Genomic DNA, 23921 nt, shown 5'->3' on the forward strand with positions numbered 1-23921 from the left:
TATATTTCCACACTTTGCTTTGCTGCATATTATTTTAAATCTCTGCTGGAGTTCTCTCACCAAAGAGTACTTGCCCAAAGCCTGGATCTTGGCATCCAGGAATTATCTTTTTATACCATTTCACCCCACCCCACAACACCTTTTGTTCTAACTGGAATCATGTGTCATCATAAGATTGTTTTGAAGTTAAGCTCTTGTGTTCCTGAGCTCAAAGACTTTAAGATCTGCAACTGGACGACCAGGTAGTTGAGTCAACCCAGTTGGATACTTCACCCACATATCTGAGGAAGTAGATGCTGGCTTATGAAGGCTAATGTCTTATTTTCTTTTTTAAAATAGTGCCACAGACCCCTTTGTTCCCCTGCCCCTGATACCACAGACTAACATAGCTACCTCTCTTCTATTTATTTATTTTTAACATGCAATTTAGACAAACAGAAACAATGACAAGACTGCTTTAACGCGTGGGTGAGAGAGGGGGATTTTGTAAGCAAATGCAAGCTTATTCAGCTGGCTAGCTCAAGTCAAGATAAGATAGCCTTAAGCCTGGTCATAAGCTGGAAGGTTGTCGTTTAACAATCATGGATATTCTAGGGTCTGGAGTGGTTGCAACACTCCTGCAGAACACTCCTGATGTTTTCCTTTGAATTGTGTTCAGTCCACCATTCTCACCAATTCACTATGGATAGATTGGTATTAGATAGTGGAAAGTCCATTTTGATGTTTCCACCAGTGAAAGTACAATTACAGCATCCTGTGATGGAGATCTGAATGCAGGGCCAGATGGAATCTCCACTACTTCTTCCTTTCTTTCTTTCTTTCTCTCTCTCTCTCTCTCTCTCTCTCTCTCTCTCTGAAAACATTGGGTTTTTAAATTATTTACTTTCTTTTTTTAAGAAACATTTTATTGATTTTCAAATAAACACATTAAACAATAATAAAACAAACAAAACATTCACCCACAAACACTCCAACATACAATAAACATAGAATTTTCTCTTGTTAACATCTCTTCAGTTATTTCCCTTTCTTTTGCTCTGCCGAGCTTTGACTTCCCTCCCTCCCCTCATCCAGTTTTCTTATACACTCCTGTCTCGCAGTTCTTTTATTCCCCCACTTAAAGTCAATTCGTAGGATTTATTTCATTCCTGCAAGAGGTTTTTTAATTATTTATTTTCAATGTAACAAGGAACTTTTTTTTTTTAAAAAAAGGAACAAATAAATCAGCAATAAATAATACAGTGGTACCTCGGTTTACGAACTTAATCCGTTTCAGAAGTCCGTTCTTAAACCAAAACCATTCTTAAACCGAGGTGCGCTTTCCCTAATGCTGCCAGTGCCCTTCCACCGTTTGGGTTCCGTTCTTAGTCCAAGGTAAAGTTCTCAAACCGGGACACTACTTCCGGATTTGCGGAGTTCGTAAACCAAATTGTTCATAAACAGGACTGTTCTTAAACCTAGATACCACTGTAAAATAAAATAAAATCATCATACACAGAGTGGGTTATATACAAATGCATGCACCAAACAGGCATGTATAATACCAGTATGCATGTGGTATACAGAATAATTTAAGCGACTGAAACGAAATAAAATAATGGGCCTACACAAGAAGAGGTACAAAATGTTTAGGACTGAGGTGAATGGTTAGACGAGAAAGGCAAGCGGTATCTCAGAGGTTATTTAGTACATGCAGGTTGTATGAGCTAAGTCAAGAACCACTTATTTTCAAGATTTTTCAGATTCTATCAGTCCTCTGAGAAGCCTCTTTCAGTGGGTCAAGTTTTTCTTGTAATACTTGTAGACTTCACTCTCCCTCCAGAGAGAACATAGAATTATGTTTCCAGTGGTGAGCTATTTCCATCTTAGTGGCCAAAGGAAGAAATAAAACCAAGTCTTTGGGGGTTAAATCATTCGTGCTATTCAGGAAGATAGAGCGCAAACCAAACCAGACTCAAGAGGAAGGATCTGACAAACAATATAGCGGAGATTTGTTGGAAAACTTCACCCAAGAAGACTCACTATTCAACAGGTCCAAAGGTAGGCAAAGGGAACCATTCCATTGCACCCCCTCCAGCAACTGGGTGTGAGGTCAGCATTCATCTTAGACAGATATTATGTTAAAGCAAAACAAAGTCTAACCTATCCTCTTGCTGACCCGTCTCTCTCATTCATTCATTCATTCATTCATTCATTCATTCATTCATTTATTTTAACACAGATATCTTAACATAAATTAATGGACTAAAGGGGGTGGGGCTTTGGCACATAAGTGACAATCTAGTAGAACATTAACACCCGATTGCAGAACAATTGTAGAAGAAGGTTGCCCAATGTCACTGAATGGAATAAAAGTTAATGTTTATGTTCTTAAACCTTAAACATTTTCAGCAAAATCTGACTCTCTTAAACTCTGGTGACTTTCCTTTTGCCCTTCTTCCCAGAGTGTGGGATGCGGTAAGTACGTACAGGTACATATTTTATTCTATTTCTTGTTCTGGAAAAAAAAAACCTTAAGAAATTTCCTGTAGCAAACTCAGATGGCAGTAAACGGGGTTTCTGAATTTCAGACCTATAGGTATGCATCTAACAAGGAAAAAAAAAATCTTATCTGACATAAATATATAGGTCCCGGTGCCCAACTAATGATAGTTGTGCATTTAAACCTGATTTGGTTATCTTGATCAAGACCAGACCCTGCCCACTGGACTTTTTGCTATAAGGAAACAGAGCTAGAAAATGCACTGGGAAGTGTGGCATAACAATTGCTTGATGCAAGATTATACTGTATTAAAAAATCACAAATATTCAGTAAGCAGTTGACATTATCTACCCTCTGCCGCCCACAAACGTAAAGCGTAGTTGATGCTCATGAACAGTTAACTTTGGTGCATTCCGGTCTTCCACTTGCACACTTTATCGATGGGGTCCATTGCAGGTTGTACATTACACACAGTTAGCCTCCAATTTTCAGCATGAGACTGAAGGAACTAATACTCTGAGCTCTTAATTTCCGTCCTGAAGAAACATCCTGGATCGGGAGTGAAGTTGCATTTCCATTGCATCGTCCCAGTTGCATCGTTGCATCCACCTTTCTTTTTCATATACGAAGACATCAGTGTTCGTCTTGTTTTCTGTTCTTGAGCAGAGTTTGGAATGTTCTTTTTTATCCTTTTGGTTTTCCATAAAGGCAAGATCATCCACGGCAGCTGCAATGAAGCATCTCTCCAGACTTTTAAAATCTCTGAGTGCCTCCAAAGTGCCCTATAGAATTAAAAGTCAACCTTGCAGTGGATCTCCAGATTTGGGATTCTCCTACTATGAAGCTCTCTACAAGAATGTGCCCGAGCATTTCAATTTCGCAAGCGATGTGCTGGATAAATGGAGCCAAAAGGAGAAGGTATGAGCCCTGTCTGTCATGATTTCTTCCTAACATTATCAGCCAGCCATTCTTTGCTGTTTATAGTCAACAGTCATTGCAACAAAAACAATTAAACCAGGTGGAAGTTAGCATCAATTTTCATATCCGCAAATCATCTAAACTTAAAATTTAAAATTCCCTGAATCTTTTAAATTAAAATGCCCCTTTAGCAATCAACACTGGGTTGTTGTTGTTGTTGTTGTTATTTAAGAAAATACCTGGTAGCTTTCTTACTGCTGGCACATATAAAGGTAAAGGTACCCCTGACTGTTGGGACCCAGGTGGCGCTGTGGTTAAACCACTGAGCCTAGGGCTTGCTGATCAGAAGGTCGGCGGTTCGAATCCCTGTGACAGGGTGAGCTCCCGTTGCTTGGTCCCAGCTCCTGCCAACCTAGCAGTTCGAAAGCATGTCAAACTGCAAGTAGATAAATAAGAACCGCTACAGCGGGAAGGTAAACGGTGTTTCCGTGTGCTGCTCTGGTTTGCCAGAAGCGGCTTTGTCATGCTGGCCACATGACCCGGAAGCTATACGTCGGCTCCCTCGGCCAATAATGCGAGATGAGCGCGCAACCCCAGAGTCGGTCACGACTGGACCTAATGGTCAGGGGTCCCTTTACCCTTTACCCCTGACCGTTAGGTCCAGTCGCGGACGACTCTGGGGTTGTGGCACTCATCTTGCTCTATAGGCTGAGGGAGTCGGCGTTTGTCCGCAGACAGCTTTTGGGTCATGTGACCAGCATGACTAAGCCGCTTCTGGCGAAACCAGAGCAGCACATGGAAATGCCGTTTACCTTCCCGCCGGAGCGGTACCTATATATCTACTTGCACTGGCGTGCCTTCGAATTGCTAGGTGGGCAGGAGCTGGAACCGAGCAATGGGAGCTCATCCCGTTGTGGGGATTCGAACCACTGACCTTCTGATCAGCAAGCCCTAGGCTCTGTGGTTTAGACCACAGCGCCACCTGCGTCCCCTGCTGGCACATACAACATTACAGTCATACCTCAGTTTAAGTACGCTTCTGTTTGAATACTTTCAGTTTAAGTACTCCGCGGACCCGTCTGGAACACATTAATCCACTTTCCATTACTTTCAATGGGAAAGTTCGCTTCAGGTTAAGTACGCTTCAGGTTATGTACAGACTTCCGGAACCTATTGTGTACTTAAACCGAGGTACCACTGTACTCTATAGGTAACAAATGAAACTATCTAATAATATCATGTCATCCCATATACAGAAATGCATTAACCTTAGAATGAAGTTGTGCAATTGATCTAATCTCTCCATCATGTTAGTTCCTTAATCAGGGTCACCCTCCTTTGAACTGCAGTATTTCTTAGGACAAAGTTGATAGTGCTATTAACTTAATTCTAGCATAATGAATACACCTGGGCAATACATCGATTTAATATGGCATTCATGCCACTATCAAGGAAGTGAAAATAGGGGTGGGAGAAGGATGCTGATTCAATTCGAATTGAAAGGCAGACTTACATAATTTGCATTTCCTGAAACAAGGTTCAAACCAAATACAGACATCCTTTAAAATTTGCAGTTTTCCAAATTTTGCAATGTGGTCCTCCAGCCAAATAATTTGTGCAGATCTTCTTCTTCTTTGGCGATCACTCGTAGCCGAGTAAGATTGTCTTCCATAAACACGATTTTAACAATGGGTCCATAAGTGACTGTGGAGGCCAATTCTGGATCCACACGTCCTTCCATAGTGGGGACATTCGTTTCCAGGCGGGAGTTGATTTGCCAAGCATGCCTTCCTCTTAGCACGTTTCTCCCTTGTATCCTGAGATCGAGTTTCTTCAAAGCCCATAACACTTTTGGTAAAGGCTGTTCTCCAACTGGAGCACTCGCAGGCCAGTGTTTCCCAGTTGTCAGTGTTTATACTACATTTTTAAAGATTTGCCTTGAGACAAATCTTAAAACCTTAAAACCTTGCCTACTCGCTGGATCATCACTTTGTCGTGGTGAGTGGGCTTGCATGTTCCTATGACCCTTGTGAGAGAAGCCGTCGGGAATCTCGTACTCCCAGCAGGGTCACCCAAGGTGGTAAGGTCAAAGGGAAGGAGCTAGACAAAGAATTTGTGCAGATATGCATATACTAATTTAAAGTTATTACATTATATTTTGGGGAAAATAGCATGCAAATATGCATTATATGAAGGGAAACTGCTTTCAAAAACGTTTATATCAAGATAAATTTGCACTAAAATACTGATGAATTTTCATGAGGATGTAAAAATAAAAAAACTGCAAACTGATGGGGAAATATGGAATCTTGCCAAGCCTATGCACGTGGTTCAAAATTGGATCCCTCCCACTGTACTCAACAAGACTTTATTCAAAATAAGTTTGAACTGGAATGTGGCATCAGAATAAAAGTCCATTTCATGTTCATTGTTGTGTTTTATCTATAGTTTGGTAAATGTTATGCCAACATATTTTGTATGTTTGATCAGTATTTATCAGTATTTACTTGTGAATGGCTTATATTCTTTTCTGTAAACAGCTTAGAGGCCTCTTGTTGGACAAATAGTAGATAGATTTTTGGGTAAGGGTACTCTGCATGCAGAAGGTCCCAGGTTCATTCCCCAGCACCTGTCAGGCTTCAAGGAATTGGCTTCCTCCCCACCCCCCGTGGCAGTAGATGAGCAGGACAAAGGAAAAGGAGTCTTCTTACCAGTTAGAAACTTTCATAATCACAGCGAGAGAACAAAGAATGCATCTTCTAGAAATGGCGGCGCTCCCAGTTAAGGATCACACCCCCTTCCATCCCTATTAATCTTTGTCACTCCTAGTCTTGTAATCTGAGCTTCTACCCTCTGTGCTTTCTGTTCTGACACTTTCTGAGCTCCTCTTGACATTGGGCTGAGCGGAAGAATTCTGTCCAGAGACTGTGAATCTGTTAACCCTCTCTCTTTCAGTGATTCTTCTCCTATCTCTTCCCCACCCAGTATTTCCCAGCTTCCGCCTCCTGAACTATGTCCCTCTACAAACCACTGTTCCAAATCTATACTATCCTCCTGCTCCTGGGAAGATCCAGGAGGAGGGGGAGGGGGAGGCTCCCACCATTCCTCCTCAGTGCAGGGGTGGACAGGGGGGGCGGTGGGTGTGGGCCACCCCGGGTGTCACCACTGAGGGAGGTGACAAAATGCCGTGAGGCACTCACCGCAGGGCCTGCAGCACGCCCGAGCCATACATCTCTCCTGGGAGAGACGCAGTGGCTTGGGTGCATACAGGATCCATTGTGCCCAAACGGTCTGCCCGCTGTCTTCCCCCCCCCCCCAGCTGTAGGGCGGCTGAGTGGGAGGAGGCAGGCAGACTCCGGAGGCCCCACGGTGCGCCCCACCGTCACCCCAACCCTATTGGTGGCTCACACTGCCCCAGGCCCCCCAGCGGCTTCCTTCCGCCACTGCCTCAGTGCAGTTCTCCTCAGCACGGCCCCTGATAGCCTATCCACATAAAGCTGAGAAATACTTCCATTGGAAACCCTGGAGAGCTGCTACCAGTCAGTATAGAAGATGTTAGAATACTGGGGTGTAAAACCCAGTATTCTTGTGCTGCAGCTGCCCTCCGTGACAGAAGACAGCATACATTCTATTAGTTGTTAAACTAATTTATTAAGAGAGAGATGCGAGCAGCCATCTGCTCTCGGTGAAAGCGAAAGCAAAGACAGAGAACAAAGAACATCACATGACAGGAGTCGGGTTACAGCTGAGTCCTGCCTGGGAAAGAATACAGTCACATAATGTAAACAATAGTCACATGTTAGCATCTGTGCCATGTAGAGGATTTATGCTAACAGAAGATACTGAGCTAGATAGATCTATGGTCTGAATCTGTATAAGGCAGCTTCCTGTGTTGTAAGATGAATAACTGTCCCCCATATACTTTTTCATCTTTTGTACCTGGTAGGATGGAAAGAGACCTTCCACTCCCGCTCTTTGGTGGGTAAGTGGGAAAGGCGAGGAGGTGCGGTGGACCTTTGAGGAGCTGGCATTCTTATCCAAGAAAGCAGCCAACGTCCTCTCCAAAGCTTGCAATCTGCAGAAGGGAGACCGAATCGTCATCATCCTCCCCAGGGTGCCTGAGTGGTGGCTGATCAGTGTGGGCTGCATCAGAGCAGGTCAGTTAGGTCCTCTCTGTGCTAGGAGCCGACAGAAAGATCCATTTTCGCTTTGTCTTCCTCTCCTTTCTTTTTAATCACACTTTGTTTTTGCTCCTAGGTGTCACCTTCATCCCAGCCACGACCCTGTTGACTGCTAAAGACATATTGTACCGGCTCCAAAAGTCTCGGGCCAAATGCATAGTTACAAACGATGCCTTGGCTCCATTGATTGACTCTCTTGCATCTGATTGCCAGTTCCTGAAAACTCGGATGTTGGTCTCCGAAGGCACCAGCAGAGAAGGATGGCTGAACTTCCATGACCTGCTGAAGTGAGTATCTCTGCTGCCTTGTTAAACAAGTCGGGGATAAGTCAAAGAGTGAGATAGAAAAACCTGCAATCTTCATCGTCTAGACAGGAGATAAAGGAGATGAGTAACTATACAGCCTTTAGAAGACACCTGAAGGCAGCCCTGTATAGGAAAGGTGTTTTTAAAATGTTTAATGTTTAATTGTGTTTTCATATACAGTCATACCTTGGAAGTCAAACAGAATCCATTCTGGAAGTCCGTTCAATTTCCAAAACGTTTGGAAACCAAAGTGTAGCTTCTCCAAAAAGCCAGTGTGGTGTGGTGGTTAAGAGCGGTAGACTCGTAATCTGGGGAACTGGGTTCGCATTTATATTTATATTTATATTTATATTTATATACCACCTTTATCTTCCAAGGATCTCAAGGTGGTGTACATGGTTCTCCGGGAGGCAGTGTGGTGTAGTGGTTAAGAGCAGTAGTCTCGTAATCTGGTGAACCGGGTTCGCTTCCCCGCTCCTCCACATGCAGCTGCTGGGTGACCTTGGGCTAGTCACACTTCTCTTTTTTTTTTTTACAATCTATTTTTATTAATTTTCCAATTAAAATACAACTATATCACATCCATTATTCCAAATTATACAAATCCATATCAATTAAACCGAATATTATACCAAATCATATACAATTTTGGAGTTCCCATGCTTCAAAAAATTGGGGTTTTCTCGCAACTGCTTACTGCCGTCTTTATTCTAAAGTCCAAATAGTCACTCATAATCCATGATAATCTTGATCTTCCCCTGCAGTCACTAAAATATTTTCTTCTTTCATCCATTCATCCGATTTTTCCACCGCTGCTGAAATAAGCATCAAATGAGATTTCCCATATATTCATTCTCCTGTGTGAGTTTTAATCAGTCCGGCCTCCCCCTAAATCCCCATAAATCCTCTTTGTCTGGAGTGCTTTCTTCTTGCGTAGGTCTTTCAACACAAAACAGCGCCATCTTGAAAAGCTCAGATCACTTTCATTTTCTTCTCGGCGTTTTTTTTTTTGCAGACGATCATAGTAAAATTTACAGCTTTCCGGGCATAGGCACAGCTGTCACATTATGTAGAAACTCTTAACAGACTTATAGCTCTCCTTGCCCTATAGCTGAACTTAACTTCAGATCGCTGTTCAAATTCCAAGTGCGTCACACCTCGTAAATCCAAACGCTTCCAGCCGCACTCCGATTGTCCAGTTGGAGGGGGGGCCCTCTCTTCAACAGTTTTACAGCTTCTAACCATATCATATCAATAGTTTTATAGAGTCTAACTCACACAGTTAAGTTCCATTTCTCATTTGTTCCAAACAAACAGGACATCACGTCCGGGAAGGTATAAAATAACTCATAGAGTGTATGAAAGAATAAAGAAGACTCACTTCCCTTCTCGTGGCGTCCCAATCAATCTTTCTTGCCGATGATATACTCCCTCACTCCTCACGCTCAGCAGCGAAAATTCCTTGGCAATAAACAGAGCTTCTGCCCTTCCTTTTTGAAGCACGTCCATGAATTTAAGCCCAATTATCTTCTTTGATCATGGAGATCCCGCTACGCAGGTCGGCGTCCGGGGAGCTCCGCTCCTCCATAAGTGCTTTCAGCCCTGGCCCCCCCGCCCCTTGAACAGTCGGGGTGGGTTTAGGGGCATCTGCGGGCCTGCGGCCCTCTCCGTAACCCCCGGAGAGGTGGGGAGGTTGCCATTTACTCCCCTAGCAACCGCCAAATTCCTTATGAAGGTCGGAAAGATGGAAAAAGGGTCAGCCATTCCTGCGACCGGAACCGGAACTCGGGCTAGTCACACTTCTCTGAAGTCTCTCAGCCCCACTCACCTCACAGAGTGTTTGTTGTCGGGGAGGAAGGGAAAGGAGAATGTTAGCCGCTTTGAGACTCCTTTGGGTAGTGATAAAGCAGGATATCAAATCCAAACTCCTCCTCTTCTTCTTTCTTCTTCTTCTTCTTCTTCTTCTTCTTCTTCTTCTTCTTCTTCTTCTTCTTCTTCTTCTTCTTCTTCTTCTTCTGATTGGCTGCAGGAAACTCCTGCAGCCAAACGGAAGCCATGGAAGCCCCATCAAACGTTTGGCTTCCAAAAATAGTTTGCAAACCGAAACAGTCACTTCTGGGTTTGCGGCATTCCGGAACCAAAACGTTTGAGAACTAAGCTGTTTGAAAACCAAGGTACAACTGTATGTTGGAAGCCATCCAGGGAGGTGGCCAGGGTGATTCCTTCCAGATGTTGTGCCCCAGGCTCCATGGCAAGTGTTCAGGGGTGATAGATATTGTTGTCATGCAATAAATGGAGGGTATGAGGGATTTGCCCTGCAAAAGAATAAAGAAAATAGCTGGTGTTTGCAAACCTTGTGACCCGATCAGTATGGCTGGCCTGATACATTTTTCTGCTGGAGAAGAACAAGATCATGCAAAGGGATGGGGGAGGAATTTGGTTTGCTTCAGATTTTAGTGTGAAACTACCTAATTCACAATTTCTGAAACAATGCGTGAACCCAAAGGCAGCCGTCTTTCAACGTTTGCACTTCTCTGAAAATTGTGATGCAATTGTCCCACCAAATACTGTGCACAGAAATGCATACAGTGTGTGCATAAATATGCACATATTGGTGAAAATTACAGCCACAACCCATTGTGTGAGGAAACATCACTTGCAAAAATGGGCTAAACAGGCAAAGGTGTGTGCAAAAAAATACGTATTTTGAGAGAAAATGTCCACTAAAACCTTGAGAGAATTTTCATGAGGACTTTAGAAAAAGATCACAAACTGATGCAGAACTTAAGACTGGCAGAATGAGAAATTGATGTAGATCTTAATGGAGTCTTATGGACGAGGGCTCTATACTGCAACATTTTGCTGCAGGTCCCACATATTCCTTTTCTCATTTGTTAGTCTAGTCATGCACACCAGAAGCCAAATCCCCATGCTACTCAATTAGTGTAAAAATGCCTCTCATAAATGAATAAAAATAAAATTGATCAACAACAAGTTCAGGACAAAGGAAAGCATTACATAACAGAACTACTTATCAGATGCCACCAGATGTTGTGGGAGATGTTCCCTCTGTTTCTGCTGTTCAGAGATGAGTGTTGACCTTTACGTAGCCAAAACAGCACAAGTGGGGTGCTTCTGTAACTGAACCGTTTGGCAACAGACACATCCCAATCCTAAAAGAAGCTGAAAGAATTTCACAGTTTTTTTTTATATAATAATTTTTATTGATTTTATACAAACAAAACAAACAAAACAAACATACAATATAAAACTGTCCCTTCGTTTTCCCTCCACCCACCGGTCCACCTCTGCCACCAGTGATACCCGTGAGCTTTAAGAATCAAAGGGGTCCTTTATAAGTTGGGTTTGGCCTCCCCCCTCCCTCCTCCCCCCACATCCCCCCCCTGCCACTGAAAGGACAGGAATGGAGGAGCTCTGAGGATTGGTTTCCCCCAGCTCTTTCATAAACATGCATAAACAAATATAAACATAACAACAATAGGGAAGAGTTTTAACTCCCCAATTCTTATTATCTTAACATTGTAATTGTGACTTCCTCGATACTCTTCCTCCTGGTTTTCCTAACAAATTCTAATTGCTTATGGCGGGTTTTCTATTCCAAATTAAAATCCTTTCTAATAATATTAACTCAATCCTCCTCCTTTTCCATGCTGCCCTCCCACAGGCCCCCTCCTGCCACAAGAGGAACCTGTAGGGCACAGCATTTCCAAGGTTCCATTAAATCCCCTCCTCACCCCTCTGAGCACCCCCTGCCACTGAGTGTCTCAGAGTAAGGAGAGGAGAGTAGGCAGCTTTCTGCCTAAACACCTATCTTAACTTACAAAAATTTGCATCAACCTAAAAATTCTTTCCTAGACCATTCTTATAACTCCCTCAGGAAAACACAGCTTTTTTTCTTTCTTTTTTACACTCCATCTCCTCTCCCTAAGTCTTTTCCCCCAATTGGATCAGCATTTCCGTTAACAAGCCAAGATTTCGAAAACCGTCTTTCAAAAGCCAAGACAAAACCTTTTAACTAAAATTTTCACCCCACACCCATTCTTTCCCAAATCCATCTCCAGGCCTTTGCCCCCCCCCCTGTCCCTGTCCTTCCCATCCCTCAAAAACACCACCCCACATTTTAACCCCTCCAGGATCTTCAATTCCATTGATCTTTAAGTTCCTTTGCTTCTCAATTTCTTGCTCTGCTAGTTTTTCTTCCTTTTGAAATCCATGCTTTGCTTCATCCCCAACATATTTGTTATAGTCCAAGTCCTCTTTAATACTTTCATCAAGTTGTTTCTCCTCACACACAGTCTCAAACTCGGTAGTCTCCAAATCCAAATTATCCTCTAAGTCCTGAACTTGGACTTCAACTTCAACTGATGGTAAATTGGGATGTTGCCGTTCCTTGTAAATGTCCTCCCATGTTTGTAGATAGTTCAACACAGCCTCCTGGAAGGCTCGAGAGTACTTTGTTTTCATACTTCTCTTAACCGCAGACAAACAGGAGGTAGGGAACAAAGGGTGCTGGAAAATTCCTTCCTCAGACGATCGACTCCATTTTGGCTGTTCTTTTCCTTTGTTCTTTAACTCAATCACAAATCCATTCTTAATTCCAATTTAAATAGTTCTACCACGTTTTCAATCAATTTTTACTGTTCACAGCAATGCAATAAATCCACCCGGTCTTTTAACAGTTTGACAGCTTTTGACAGCTGTCAAAGCGCTCTTCCCCTTAATAATGCTGTACCTCAAGGGGTGCCGGACTCGGGAGCTGAGATGGTTCGAAAAGATCTTTTTTCCTCTCGGGTCCACAGTCCCAAATACTTTTTCGTCGTTCGGCTTAGGTTTATTTAAAGCGCCTCCCAGTTTTCCATTAGGAAGAGACCGACTTCCGTTTCTTTAAAGTCTCTCCTATTTTTCCAATTAATAAATTTAAAGTCCAAATCAAAATTCCACTTACTTCATGGAAACCTTTAATTTTATTCGGAAGAATCCGCCGCTTGCCGGGTCAGGACTTGGAGCTTCGCTTCTCGGAGGTAAGATATAGCCCAAAATGGCTCCCGCGGTTCCACCCCGCCGGCTCTCGATCGCTCTACTGAGCTCTCGGGCAGCGGGGGATCCGCAAAACGGAGCAGCCGCTGGGCGCGTGAGTCACCGGGACTCTCTACCCGGTGCTTTTACGGGGAGTCCGCTCGCTCTGCGGACTTCCCCCCCCCCCTCCGCGAGGCCAGGGACTTCGGCACGCGAAGTCCCTGCGTCCTTCTCTCCGCCGCGACAGACCGGAAGTCCAAGAATTTCACAGTTTGAGCTTGCAAGATCACAAACCATTTTGACTACACCTAGTTCACTTTTACATACCCGCTTCTCTGCTTTAAAGAGCTGCAGGTGATGATCACCAGCCTGTTAAAACAAGGAGTGAGGATCCAGCGATCATTTACTTCACCAGTGGAACCACGGGTCATCCCAAAATGGTGGAACATTCCTGCAGCAGTTTGGGGATTGGACTAGCAAGTGCCGGAAGGTATCTCCTATCCCTTTCTAAATCTTCACAACAGAGAGTCCTATGTGAGGTTTGAAGAGGGACAATTTCGTTGTGGCAGAAGTCATCTGATGCAGTGACTGTGGCCTCCCCTAAAAAGCTTAAACCACAATAAAGTGGCAATCCTCAGACACCCAAAGGAGGGTAGCTGGACACAGCTGGGCTGGCTTGCTGGTGTTATTGTGCAAATCTAGGGTGTGATCACAATTGGGGTGCTATGTACATTTCTGGCCACCTCACCTCCAAAAGGGTAGAACTGGAACATTTTCAGAACGTTAAGAGGAGCCTGCTAGAACAGGCCAGTGTGTCCAGTCCGATGCCCATGAGAAGCCTGCAAGCAGGAGTGCAATAGTGCTTTGCCTACTTGTAAAAGGTAAAGGGACCCCTGACCATTAGGTCCAGTCATGACCGACTTTGGGGTTGTGGCGCTCATCTCGACATAGCTGCCAAGTTATCCCTTTTTTTAAGGGATTTTCCCTTATGCTGAATAGGCTTCCTCGCGAGAAAAGGGAAAAGTTGGCAGCTATGCATCTCGAGGGAGCCGGCGTACAGCTTCCAGGTCATGTGGCCAGCATGACAAAGCCGCTTCTGGCGAACCAGAGCAGCGCACGGAAACACCGTTTACCTTCCCACTTGGAGCGGTACCTATTTATCTACTTGCACTTTGACGTGCTTTCGAACTGCTAGGTTGTCAGGAGCTGGGACCGAGCAACGGGAGCTCACCCCGTCGCGGGGATGCGAACCGCTGACCTTCTGATCGGCAAGCCCTAGACTCAGTGGTTTAACCCACAGTGCCACCCGCGTCCCGTTTCCCTACTTCCTAGCAACTGGTGTTCAGAGGCATACTACCTACAACAGGCATCCCCAAACTTCGGCTCTCCAGATGTTTTGGCCTACAATTCCCATGATCCCTAGCTAACAGGACCAATGGTCAGGGATGATGGGAATTGTAGTCCAAAATATCTGGAGGGCCGAAGTTTGGGGATGCCTGACCTACAACATAGAGATAGGACATAGCAGTCTTAGACTCTGTGAAGATGTCTAATCCTTTTTTAAAGCAATTGAGGTTGGCGAACAACTCACCAAACACTTCCAACACAGCTAATCACAATTTCAAGGAGGTTGTTTAAATATGAGATATTGCCCAACCTTGATCAGCTTAAAGTCCCCCACCCCACATTCCAGCAGTTGCTCTTCTTTAAGTCTTAAAATCAAAAGATCTGACCACATACTGTATGACTTTGTGTTACATCTCGTGTGGCCCTCAGGCATTCGCTGCTAATTAAATGTAATTCTAGGGCACCTATCATAGAATCATAGAATTGTAGAGTTGGCAGGCACCCCAAGAATCATCTATTCCAATTTCCTGCAATGCAGGAATGTCAATTAAGCATCCATGACAGGTGGCCATCCAACCTCTGCTTAAAAACCTCCAGTGAAGGAGAGTCTGCAACTTCCTGAGGGAGTCTCTTGAACAGCTCTTACTGCCACAAAGTTCTTCCTGGTGTTTAGTCAGAATCTCATTTCTTGTGACTTGTAGCCATTGGTTTGGGTCCTACCCTCCAGAGAAGCAGAAAACAAGCTTACTCCATCTTTCATGTGACAACCCTTTAGATATTTGAATAGTCTCCTCTTTTTCAGGTTAAACATACCCAACTCCTGCAACTGTTCCTCATAGGGCTTGGTTTCCAGACCTTGGTTGTCCTCCTCTGTACACGTTCCAGCTTGTCAACATCTTTAAATTGTGGTGCCCAGCATTGGACACAGTATTCCAGGTGTGGTCTGACCAAGGCAGAATAGAACAGCACTATTCCTTCCCTGGATCTGAAAACTATACTTCTGTTGATGCCTAGAATAGCAGTAGCTCTTCTTCCTTTTTCTTTTTCTGCTGCTGCATTACACTGTTGACTCAGGTTAAGCTTATGGTCTGCTAGGACCCCTAGACCCTTTTCACATGTACAGCTGACAAACCAAGTGTTCCCCATCTTATATTACACTTGTTTGCCTCCTTATTAACAGGAACTGGATGGACCTGAAACCTTCAGATTTGATGTGGGGTTTTTCCGACCCAGGCTGGATCAAATTTGTCTTCAGCAATTTGTACCCTATATGGATGATAGGGGGATGTGTCTTTCAGCATGGCATGCCGCAGTTTGAGCCAGCAACCGTTCTCAATGTAAGGCCAGCATTGCCTTATTCGAAAGGCAGGAAGCATTTAAAATATAAGATGTGTGAGACCTCCCGAATCACATGATGCATTTGGAGTGCGTGTGCTTTCCCCCCTAGACTCTTTCCAAGTATCCGGTGACGATCTTCTGTGGCACCCCAACTATTTTCCGTATGCTTCTGCGGCACGACGTTAGCAGGTACAACTACCTTCCACAAGTACTGGCTGCGGTTTCTAGAACTCTACCCTAGAGTAACTTTATTCCTGTTTGTTTAGCTCACTTCAAAGTCACTCTGCCTGGCTTGAGTCCAGTGGTGGCTGGTGCCTGTTGGAACTGGTTGGGCAAAAGACGGGGAGGCCAACATTAGGTGGAGCCAAAGAGCCAATAATAGAGAAATATACTCTGCTACTAGTTCTAAGTAAGAACTCTAAGGGAGATGACTGAGAGCAGACTTTGATGGGGCAATGCACAATCGGCCCAAATAGACCAGCCTCTGCTGGCTGACTCTTTCGTTGTCCTTCCCCTTTTCAATTTTACACACACACACACACACACACACATATATATATATATGTAAAAGGTCCATGTTGGTGGGCATCCACTTTTCTCCCAAACCGCTTGACCTATTGGGTTGAAATTTTAACACAACATTCCAGACCAATGTGGGTGTGTTTGCATACTCTTATATTAAATAGATGGGACACCAATCACAGGTAAAAACATGATTTTTTTGGGGAAAAACACAGCGCCCTCCAGTGGACGTCAAAGGAACATACACCTCACCTGCTGCCATTGGCTGCATACCATACTGGCAGTGACATATCACAACAGAACATTCCAACCCACTGAATATGGGCCTTTAACAGAAAACAACACCAATGCGGGGAAACCGGCCAGGCCGCAGGGGTTTGCAGGGGGAGGGCAGATAGAGCCGTTGGGGCGATCGGTGCTGTCACATGGAAGGAAGATGACATCACACACGGGAACTCTGAAAGTGAGGGAACTCTGAAGGGGGACTCTGAAGGTCCATTTAACAGACTGAGCCACAGCAACACGTGGCCGGGACAGCTAGTATCTAATAAATTCTCAGTGTGTAGATCCAGCTGAGGCCAAATTGGCACCACTCATTCTTCACTGTCTTCATTGTCTCTTTTTAGTAAGACTAAATGCTGCTTCATATCCTTGTTCAGATACCAGTTCAAGAGTCTAAGACGATGCCTGAGTGGTGGGGAGCCAACCAACCTCGAAGTGATTGAGCAGTGGAAAGCTCATACAGGAATAGTAATCCGTGAAGGCTATGGGCAGACAGAGACTGTATGTTTGCATTCAGACACAAATATATATGCCAATGAGCAGCAGAAGCCCATCAAATCCATATGCATGCTTTCCCCCCAAACTCCCAAACTTTGATATGTCCCTCAGTCCATATTGATCATGCATAATTCTTATGCAGCACACTCATGATCTGTCTGCACAGGTAGAAATGGAGGGAAATTGACACCCAGAAGTCCAGGCTCAATGTGATGCCAAGATTTTCTGATTGGGTGGGGTGAGGGAATGGAATCCTTTGCAAGAAGACTTCACAATGCAATTTTTTTTTTTGCAGGTCCAGCTTGTATGATCCTTCCCCAAATCAGTAAACAGGCAGATGGTTAAAGTCAACTAAAATTTATCTAATTTACTGAAATCCATAGTTACACACACACACACACAGAGAGAGAGAGAGAGAGAGAGAGAGAGAGAGAGAGAGAGAGAGAGAGAGAGAACGCTGATTGCTCATCTACCATTTTTTTCCTCAGGCCATACTTTGTTCAACCCCGATGGATATGAAACTCAAGCCTGGGTTTATTGGACCATCATCTCATCCCTTTGATGTCCAGGTAGGCATGTTTATAACACAGGGGAGCCATAATGGTCAGCCTGGTTGTAACAGCCCATGCTGTATGATTTAATATCATGATACCAGATTCTAGTAAAACATAACACTCAACTAAAATGACAAAATGGATAAGCTTGCATAACCCACCCTCGGTTTTCTTTCTATCTAGGTAATAGACGAACATGGCAATCGCCTGCCTCCTGGGGCAGAAGGAGACATTGCAGTTAAAATCAAACCCCAAAGGCCCTTGGGTCTCTTCTCTGGCTACTTGGTAAGGAGCATAGGTGCCAACTCCCTGGGTCCCTGGGTGCCTGAGCACCCACAAAATTCCCCATGAAGGAGCTGGGCACCCACAAATTTCAGTGCCAGGGCCATGCACGCTGCATGGCACCCACACCCCGGGCACCCGTGGTCACAGGGCCAAGCTGGCACTCCTGGTAAGGAGGGACCCTTTCAAATGATTGGGCATTATTTGAGGAATATAAGATCATGAGTGTTTCCTCAGCAGAAACCAGAAGGACAAAGACTTCACCAGGATCTACTGGCTTCATTTTTCTGCATTCTTGCTTAATGCGCTGAGTTGTTTTTATATTTTTATCCATTTATGTTCATTCATTTAAGGTCCCAGGGCAGGTGGCAAAAATAAATTACACAATTATAAGACACTTGTGACCAAAAAGCAAACAAATTAAAAAACAATTCCCTATATCAAAACCATTCAAAAATATAAAAGCAATCAATTTCACCTCTAGAAACTTTTAAAAAAAATAGTTCTAGTACAGATGTCAATTGAGGTAAGAAATATCTCCACTTAAAAGTACTGTTGAAAGAGGAAGGTATTTCAACGCTTACGGATGCTGCCTTCCTGGAAAGATGTTTTTTTGGATGAAGGTGCAATTTATGGATTCTTGAAGTAAGTAAGTACAATTTTTAAAGGGGTGTTCACCAAATTCATGGAGGATGTAATTGTTATTGTTTGTTGCTTTCCACAATAAAATGACTCTAATTGACTTGCAAAGCCATAATATGACCATCAGGTGATGGAAACAGCAATGGGAGGGTATACAGGAATAGAAAGACCTTTGATCTGATCCAGCAGGACTCTTTGAGAATGATATTGACAAATGTATGAATGTTGTGGAGACGGGAGAGACTGAGACATCATTAAGCCCCAGCTTGAGGCTCCCGCTTTCTTGCGTACACCTTTGATATCTCCGGCAAACCAAATGTGAGAGCCAACTCCTCACCCACCAAAAAAACCACACAGAGAGACATTGAATTTGTTGTGGTAGGAGAACATTCTGTCATAGAATCATAGAGTTGGAAGAGACCACAAGTTAATCCAGTCCAACCCCCTGCCAAGCAGGAAACACCATCAAAGCATTCTTGACATATGCCTGTCAAGCCTCTGCTTAAAGACCTCCAAAGAAGGAGACTCCACCACACTCCTTGGTAGCCGAACAGCTCTTACTGTCAGGAAGTTCTTCCTAATGTTTAGGTGGAATCTTCTTTCTTGTAGTTTGAATCCATTGCTCCGTGTCCGCTTCTCTGGAGCAGCAGAAAACAATCTTTCTCCCTCCTCCATATGACATCCTTTCATATATTTGAACATGGCTATCATATCACCCCTTAACCTTCTCTTCTCCAGGCTAAACATACCCAGCTCCCTAAGCCGTTCCTCATAAGGCATCGTTTCCAGGCCTTTGACCATTTTGGTTGCCCTCCTCTGGACACGTTCCAGCTTGTCAGTATCCTTCTTGAACTGTGGTGCCCAGAACTGGACACAGTACTCCAGGTGAGGTCTGACCAGAGCAGAATACAGTGTCTGTGTTGCTAGATCTGCGACAGGCCCTTCACAAGGGCAGGACACCCCTTGATGTTGCAGGAAACGAGAAGTGAATGTTTCCCTCTTTGGCTTTAGTGATCTCTGCTGCATTGTTCTTAGGATGACCCTGAGAAAACAGCCTCGACAGAACGTGGAGACTTCTACATCACTGGGGACCGAGGGATCATGGATGAAGATGGCTACATCCAGTTTGTGGCAAGAGCTGATGATGTCATCTTATCTGCTGGGTAAGCCTATTTTGGGGGCTCTTGGAAGGACTATTTATTTGCAACAGAGGTGGGGAACATTTTTCAGTCTGAGGGCCACGTTCCTTCCTGGTGACCTTCCGGAGGCCACATGCCAGGGGTGGGTAGGGCCACAGGCAAAAGGAGGTGGAGCAACAAATGTAAATTTTACCTAAAGCAGGCTAGTTTCTGCACGTACTTTCAAGCACCCCTCTTTAGCTTCCATCCAGGAAAGCAAGAGGCATTACTGGTGTTCAAGGTGGCGTTTACACAAGGCAAAAGCACTCAGGGAGGATGCAAATCAGGGTTGGCAAGGAGTGTGGCCTGGGGAGAGTCCCGAGGGCCAAATGGAGAGGCCTGCCGGGCTGTGTCTGGCTCCTGGGCCTGAGGCTCCCCACTCCCAATTTACATCATGCATACAGGTCACCCCATGCACACCATTCTCTGGGAGACTTGCAAACATGAAACAGCAAAATACATGAAACATGAAACAGCAAAATACATGTTAAAAATTGTTGGCAGAGATCGAACTGGTTTCACACCCCAGCTAAAAATACACCACATGTGAACAGTGGCATACCCATCAACTGCCCTGGACAAACAATGTTTTAAAAGATTATAAGTATAAAACTATCAGGGACTGGGCAGAGGAGGAATAGTGGAGACGGCCTCCCCAGCCTGACCCTTCCAGAGAAGAAGAAGACAGTTCAGAATTACAACAGGAGTTTGAGGGAGGTCACAGCTCAGAGGTAGATGAGGGGGAAAGCTGGTAAATAATGGGAGAGGAGGAGGAGGCAGAGCTGGAGCAGCTGGCTGACACATTATCACTAGAAAGCATTCCAGACCCACCATCTCCCAGAACCCGGCAAGCCTTAAAAGTAGGAGAGCAAAGAGCTCGAAGACAGGGCACCCATAGAGGAGGTGGGAAAGAAGGGAGGGTAGAGATTGACTGGGACAACACCATTATCCAAGAGGCTGTGCTCCAAAGCCTCTCTCTGAAAATATTGAATAAAAAGCGGATGGTAAGAAACTTTTCTTTGTCTTTGCACGTTCCTGGGCAACCAGCCATGGCAGACACCTGATTCCAAACAACATACTTCAAATCAATTCAAATTCAGAGCAGAGGCAGACTTTAGGAGACTTGTGGAAAGAGGAGCATCTTTAGCAGGCACCTGAAAATGACTTTTCTCCAAACCAAGACGTCCCAAGTGTTATATAACCTTCCTAGTAGAGCAGTTGCTCCATCACCTTAATTGTTTTTGTTGCCCGTCTCCAATTCTGCAGTATCTTTTTTGGGGGGGTGAAGCATCCAGAACAGAATTTACCTTGTGACTCTTGATATGCAAAGCATGTGTCCTCATATTGAGCTATGGCTCCTCCCCGTTAGGTATCGCATTGGGCCCTATGAAGTGGAACATGCCTTAATGGAACACCCAGCAGTGGCAGAAGCGGCTGTTGTCAGCAGTCCAGATCCCGTCAGGGGAGAGGTAACATGAAATCGACCACCATCCACAGTCAGCCCCTGGACAGCAGACAGAGCAGGCAGACACGTCACATGGTCACAATTTCCCATTCCCCAACCCCCTTAGGATGAGATGCACTCTATTTCTACTCAAACTATGCCTCTTATTCCCAAATTTGCATGAATACATATCCATTCACATATATCCATTTTTATGCAAAATCTTGAAGGTTGTGAAAGCGTTGATTGTGGCCTTTCTTTTATTTTTGGGGGTGGTAGGTTGTAAAAGGGGACCCAGGTGGCGCTGTGGGTTAAACCACTGAGCCTAGGGCTTGCTGATCAGAAGGGCAGCGGTTCGAATCCCTGCGACGGGGTGAGCTCCCGTTGCTTGGTCCCAGATCCTGCCAACCTAGCAGTTCGAAAGCACATCAAAATGCAAGTAGATAAATAGGAACCGCTACAGCGGGAAGGTAAACGGCGTTTCCGTGTGCTGCTCTGGTTTGCCAGAAGTGGCTTTGTCATGCTGGCCACATGACCTGGAAGCTATACGCCGGCTCCCTCGGCCAATAATGCGAGATGAGTGCGCAACCCCAGAGTCGGTCACGACTGGACCTAATGGTCAGGGGTCCCTTTACCTTTACCTTTAGGTTGTAAAAGCCTTTATCATCCTGTCGCCTGCCTACGAGTCACGAGAGAAAGACCAATTAATTTGTGAGCTGCAGGACCATGTCAAGAAGACAACAGCTCCCTACAAGTACCCCAGAAAGGTAAGAAGAGGGTTCGCAGTTCCTGGGCATCAGTACATTTCTGGGAGCAAATTCCACAGCTTATGTATGTACTGTATGAAGAAGTACCTCTTCTTATCTGTCCTGAATCTTCGAACATTCAGCTTCAATAGATCACCCTGAGTCTTAGTCATTTAAACACTTCTATCATCGTTTCCCCTGGGAAAGGAATGACTACAATGACCAATAAAATGTGGAGACAAAAAATTAAAAAAATTCCTTCCAGTAGCACCTTAGAGACCAACTAAGTTTGTCATAGGTATGAGCTTTCGTGTGCATGCACACTTCTTCAGATACACTGAAACAGAAGTCTCCAGACCCTTATGTATAGTCAGAGGGTGGGGAGGGGTATTACTCAGAAGGGTGGTGGGAATGGGTGATTGGCTGATAGGAGTGGTAAACCTGTTGACGACTGTTAACGACTGTTAACGACTGCAATTGGTCTTGCAGGAAAAAGCAAGGGGTGAGATGGCTGAAGAAAGCTTTATCATGTATAATGAGATAAGAATCCAATGTCCTTATTCAGACCAGGTCTCTCCGTGGTTTTAAGCTTGGTAATGAGTTGCAATTCAGCAACTTCTCTTTCCAATCTGTTTCTGAAATTTTTCCTGTAATAAGACATGAGCACAATAAAATGTGCTCTTCTCTCTCTCTCTCTCTCTCTCTCTCTCTCTCTCTCTCTCTCTCTCTCTCTCTCTCTCTCTCTCTCTCTCCTTGATCTTTCAAAACAGATAGAGTTTGTTCAAGACCTACCCAAGACAATTTCTGGAAAAATCCAAAGGAAACAGCTGAGGAAGAAGGAGTGGGAGAATGCCTAACAAGACTCTGAAACCAGCATGAAAGGACTGGTTGTTATTTGTCACAATAGTCTCAGAGGACTGATGAGTAGGTAGATAGAAGATGTAAACTGTTTGCCACCAGGGACAAATTAGACATCACCAATCACCTATCAGCATACGGTTTCTGACTATGCATGAAGCCTGATGTCAGTGCTTTCCAAATCACTTCAAGGTTTGATGACTGCAATGCAGCCTGTGTGGGGTTTCCCTTGCACCTGACCCAGAAACTGCAGTTATTAGCCCAGAATTCTGCAGCATGGCTGCTGACAGGAGTAAAACTCCATCCGCATATGGCAGCTCTGCTCAGAAATCTGCTCTGGCTGCCCATTGGTTACTGGGACAAGTTCAAAGGTGTATATTAAGTAGTTTGGAACCAGTTTGTTTGCGAGATCACCTTACCTCATACATGCCCGTGCAAATTCCCCCTTCACCTAATCTTGCTGCACTTCACTTTCCCAGGGGTTAAGGTAGTCTTTAGGCTCAAATATTATTTGTGTGCTAAGGTTAGCAGTTTGCTTTGCAGAATTGGAGTACTAAATACTGGTATACAACCAGTATCACCTCCTTTAAGTAGAGATTCCATTTGTTTGCACCTCCTGCATGCCAGTGGCGAACTTTGGGCTTTAAAATTTCATGCTGAGCTCTGTGCAACCCTAAAATTTGGCACTCCCCATGCCTTCCAATGTGCATCAATGTTTCAGCGCCCTCTCGACTCGGCACCCATTGCGGGTGAATCAGTCATGCTCCCCTAAATCTGCCTCTTCGTGTGCCCAACTTCTGTGCTGTGATTCCTTACTGAATATATTTTAATAATGGGAAGTGGAACCCAGTCAGGCCTGGAAATGATGCCTTATGAGGAACGGCTTAGGGAGCTGGGTATGTTTAGCCTGGAGAAGAGAAGGTTAAGGGGTGATATGATAGCCATCTTCAAATATATGAAAGAATGTCATATGGATGAGGGAGAAAGATTGTTTTCTGCTGCTCCAGAGAAGCGGACACGGAGCAATGGATTCAAACTACAAGAAAGAAGATTCCACCTAAACATTAGGAAGAACTTCCTGACAGTAAGAGCTGTTCGGCAGTGGAATTTGCTACCAAGGAGTGTGGTGGAGTCTCCTTCTTTGGAGGTCTTTAAGCAGAGGCTTGACAGGCATATGTCAAGTATGCTTTGATGGTGTTTCCTGCTTGGCAGGGGGTTGGACTAGATGGCCCTCATGGTCTCTTCCAACTCTATGATTCCATGATTCTATGATTCTATGATCTATTTCTTAATCTGCTCAAGGTTAC

The 23921-nt window shown here is 44.5% G+C and overlaps 1 protein-coding gene across 1 annotated transcript; it reads left to right on the plus strand.

Annotated features, from left to right (window-relative positions):
- The first annotated feature begins 2367 nt into the window (after positions 1-2367).
- LOC118093174 (acyl-coenzyme A synthetase ACSM3, mitochondrial-like) lies at positions 2368-23921 on the plus strand. Its single transcript, XM_035132068.3, has 14 exons — positions 2368-2457; positions 3191-3400; positions 7347-7557; positions 7658-7868; positions 13270-13413; positions 15451-15607; positions 15718-15797; positions 16790-16913; positions 17399-17479; positions 17648-17749; positions 19424-19551; positions 20936-21035; positions 21658-21777; positions 22527-23921. Exons 2-14 carry the CDS (start codon positions 3215-3217, stop codon positions 22611-22613), a joined length of 1731 nt encoding a protein of 576 aa, XP_034987959.3. The 5' UTR covers positions 2368-2457; positions 3191-3214; the 3' UTR covers positions 22614-23921.

Source organism: Zootoca vivipara, chromosome 13 (genome assembly GCF_965207765.1).
Source record: "Zootoca vivipara chromosome 13, rZooViv2.hap1.1, whole genome shotgun sequence".
NCBI classification, from domain to species: domain Eukaryota; kingdom Metazoa; phylum Chordata; class Lepidosauria; order Squamata; family Lacertidae; genus Zootoca; species Zootoca vivipara.

Coding starts and splice junctions, on each gene's coding strand:
- LOC118093174 (XM_035132068.3), top strand. CDS start 3,215: ATGAAGCATCTCTCCAGACTTTTAAAATCTCTGAGTGCCTCCAAAGTG. Junction 13,414..15,450: donor GGACTAGCAAGTGCCGGAAG/GTATCTCCTATC, acceptor CCTTATTAACAG/GAACTGGATGGACCTGAAAC. Junction 19,552..20,935: donor GATGTCATCTTATCTGCTGG/GTAAGCCTATTT, acceptor CCTCCCCGTTAG/GTATCGCATTGGGCCCTATG.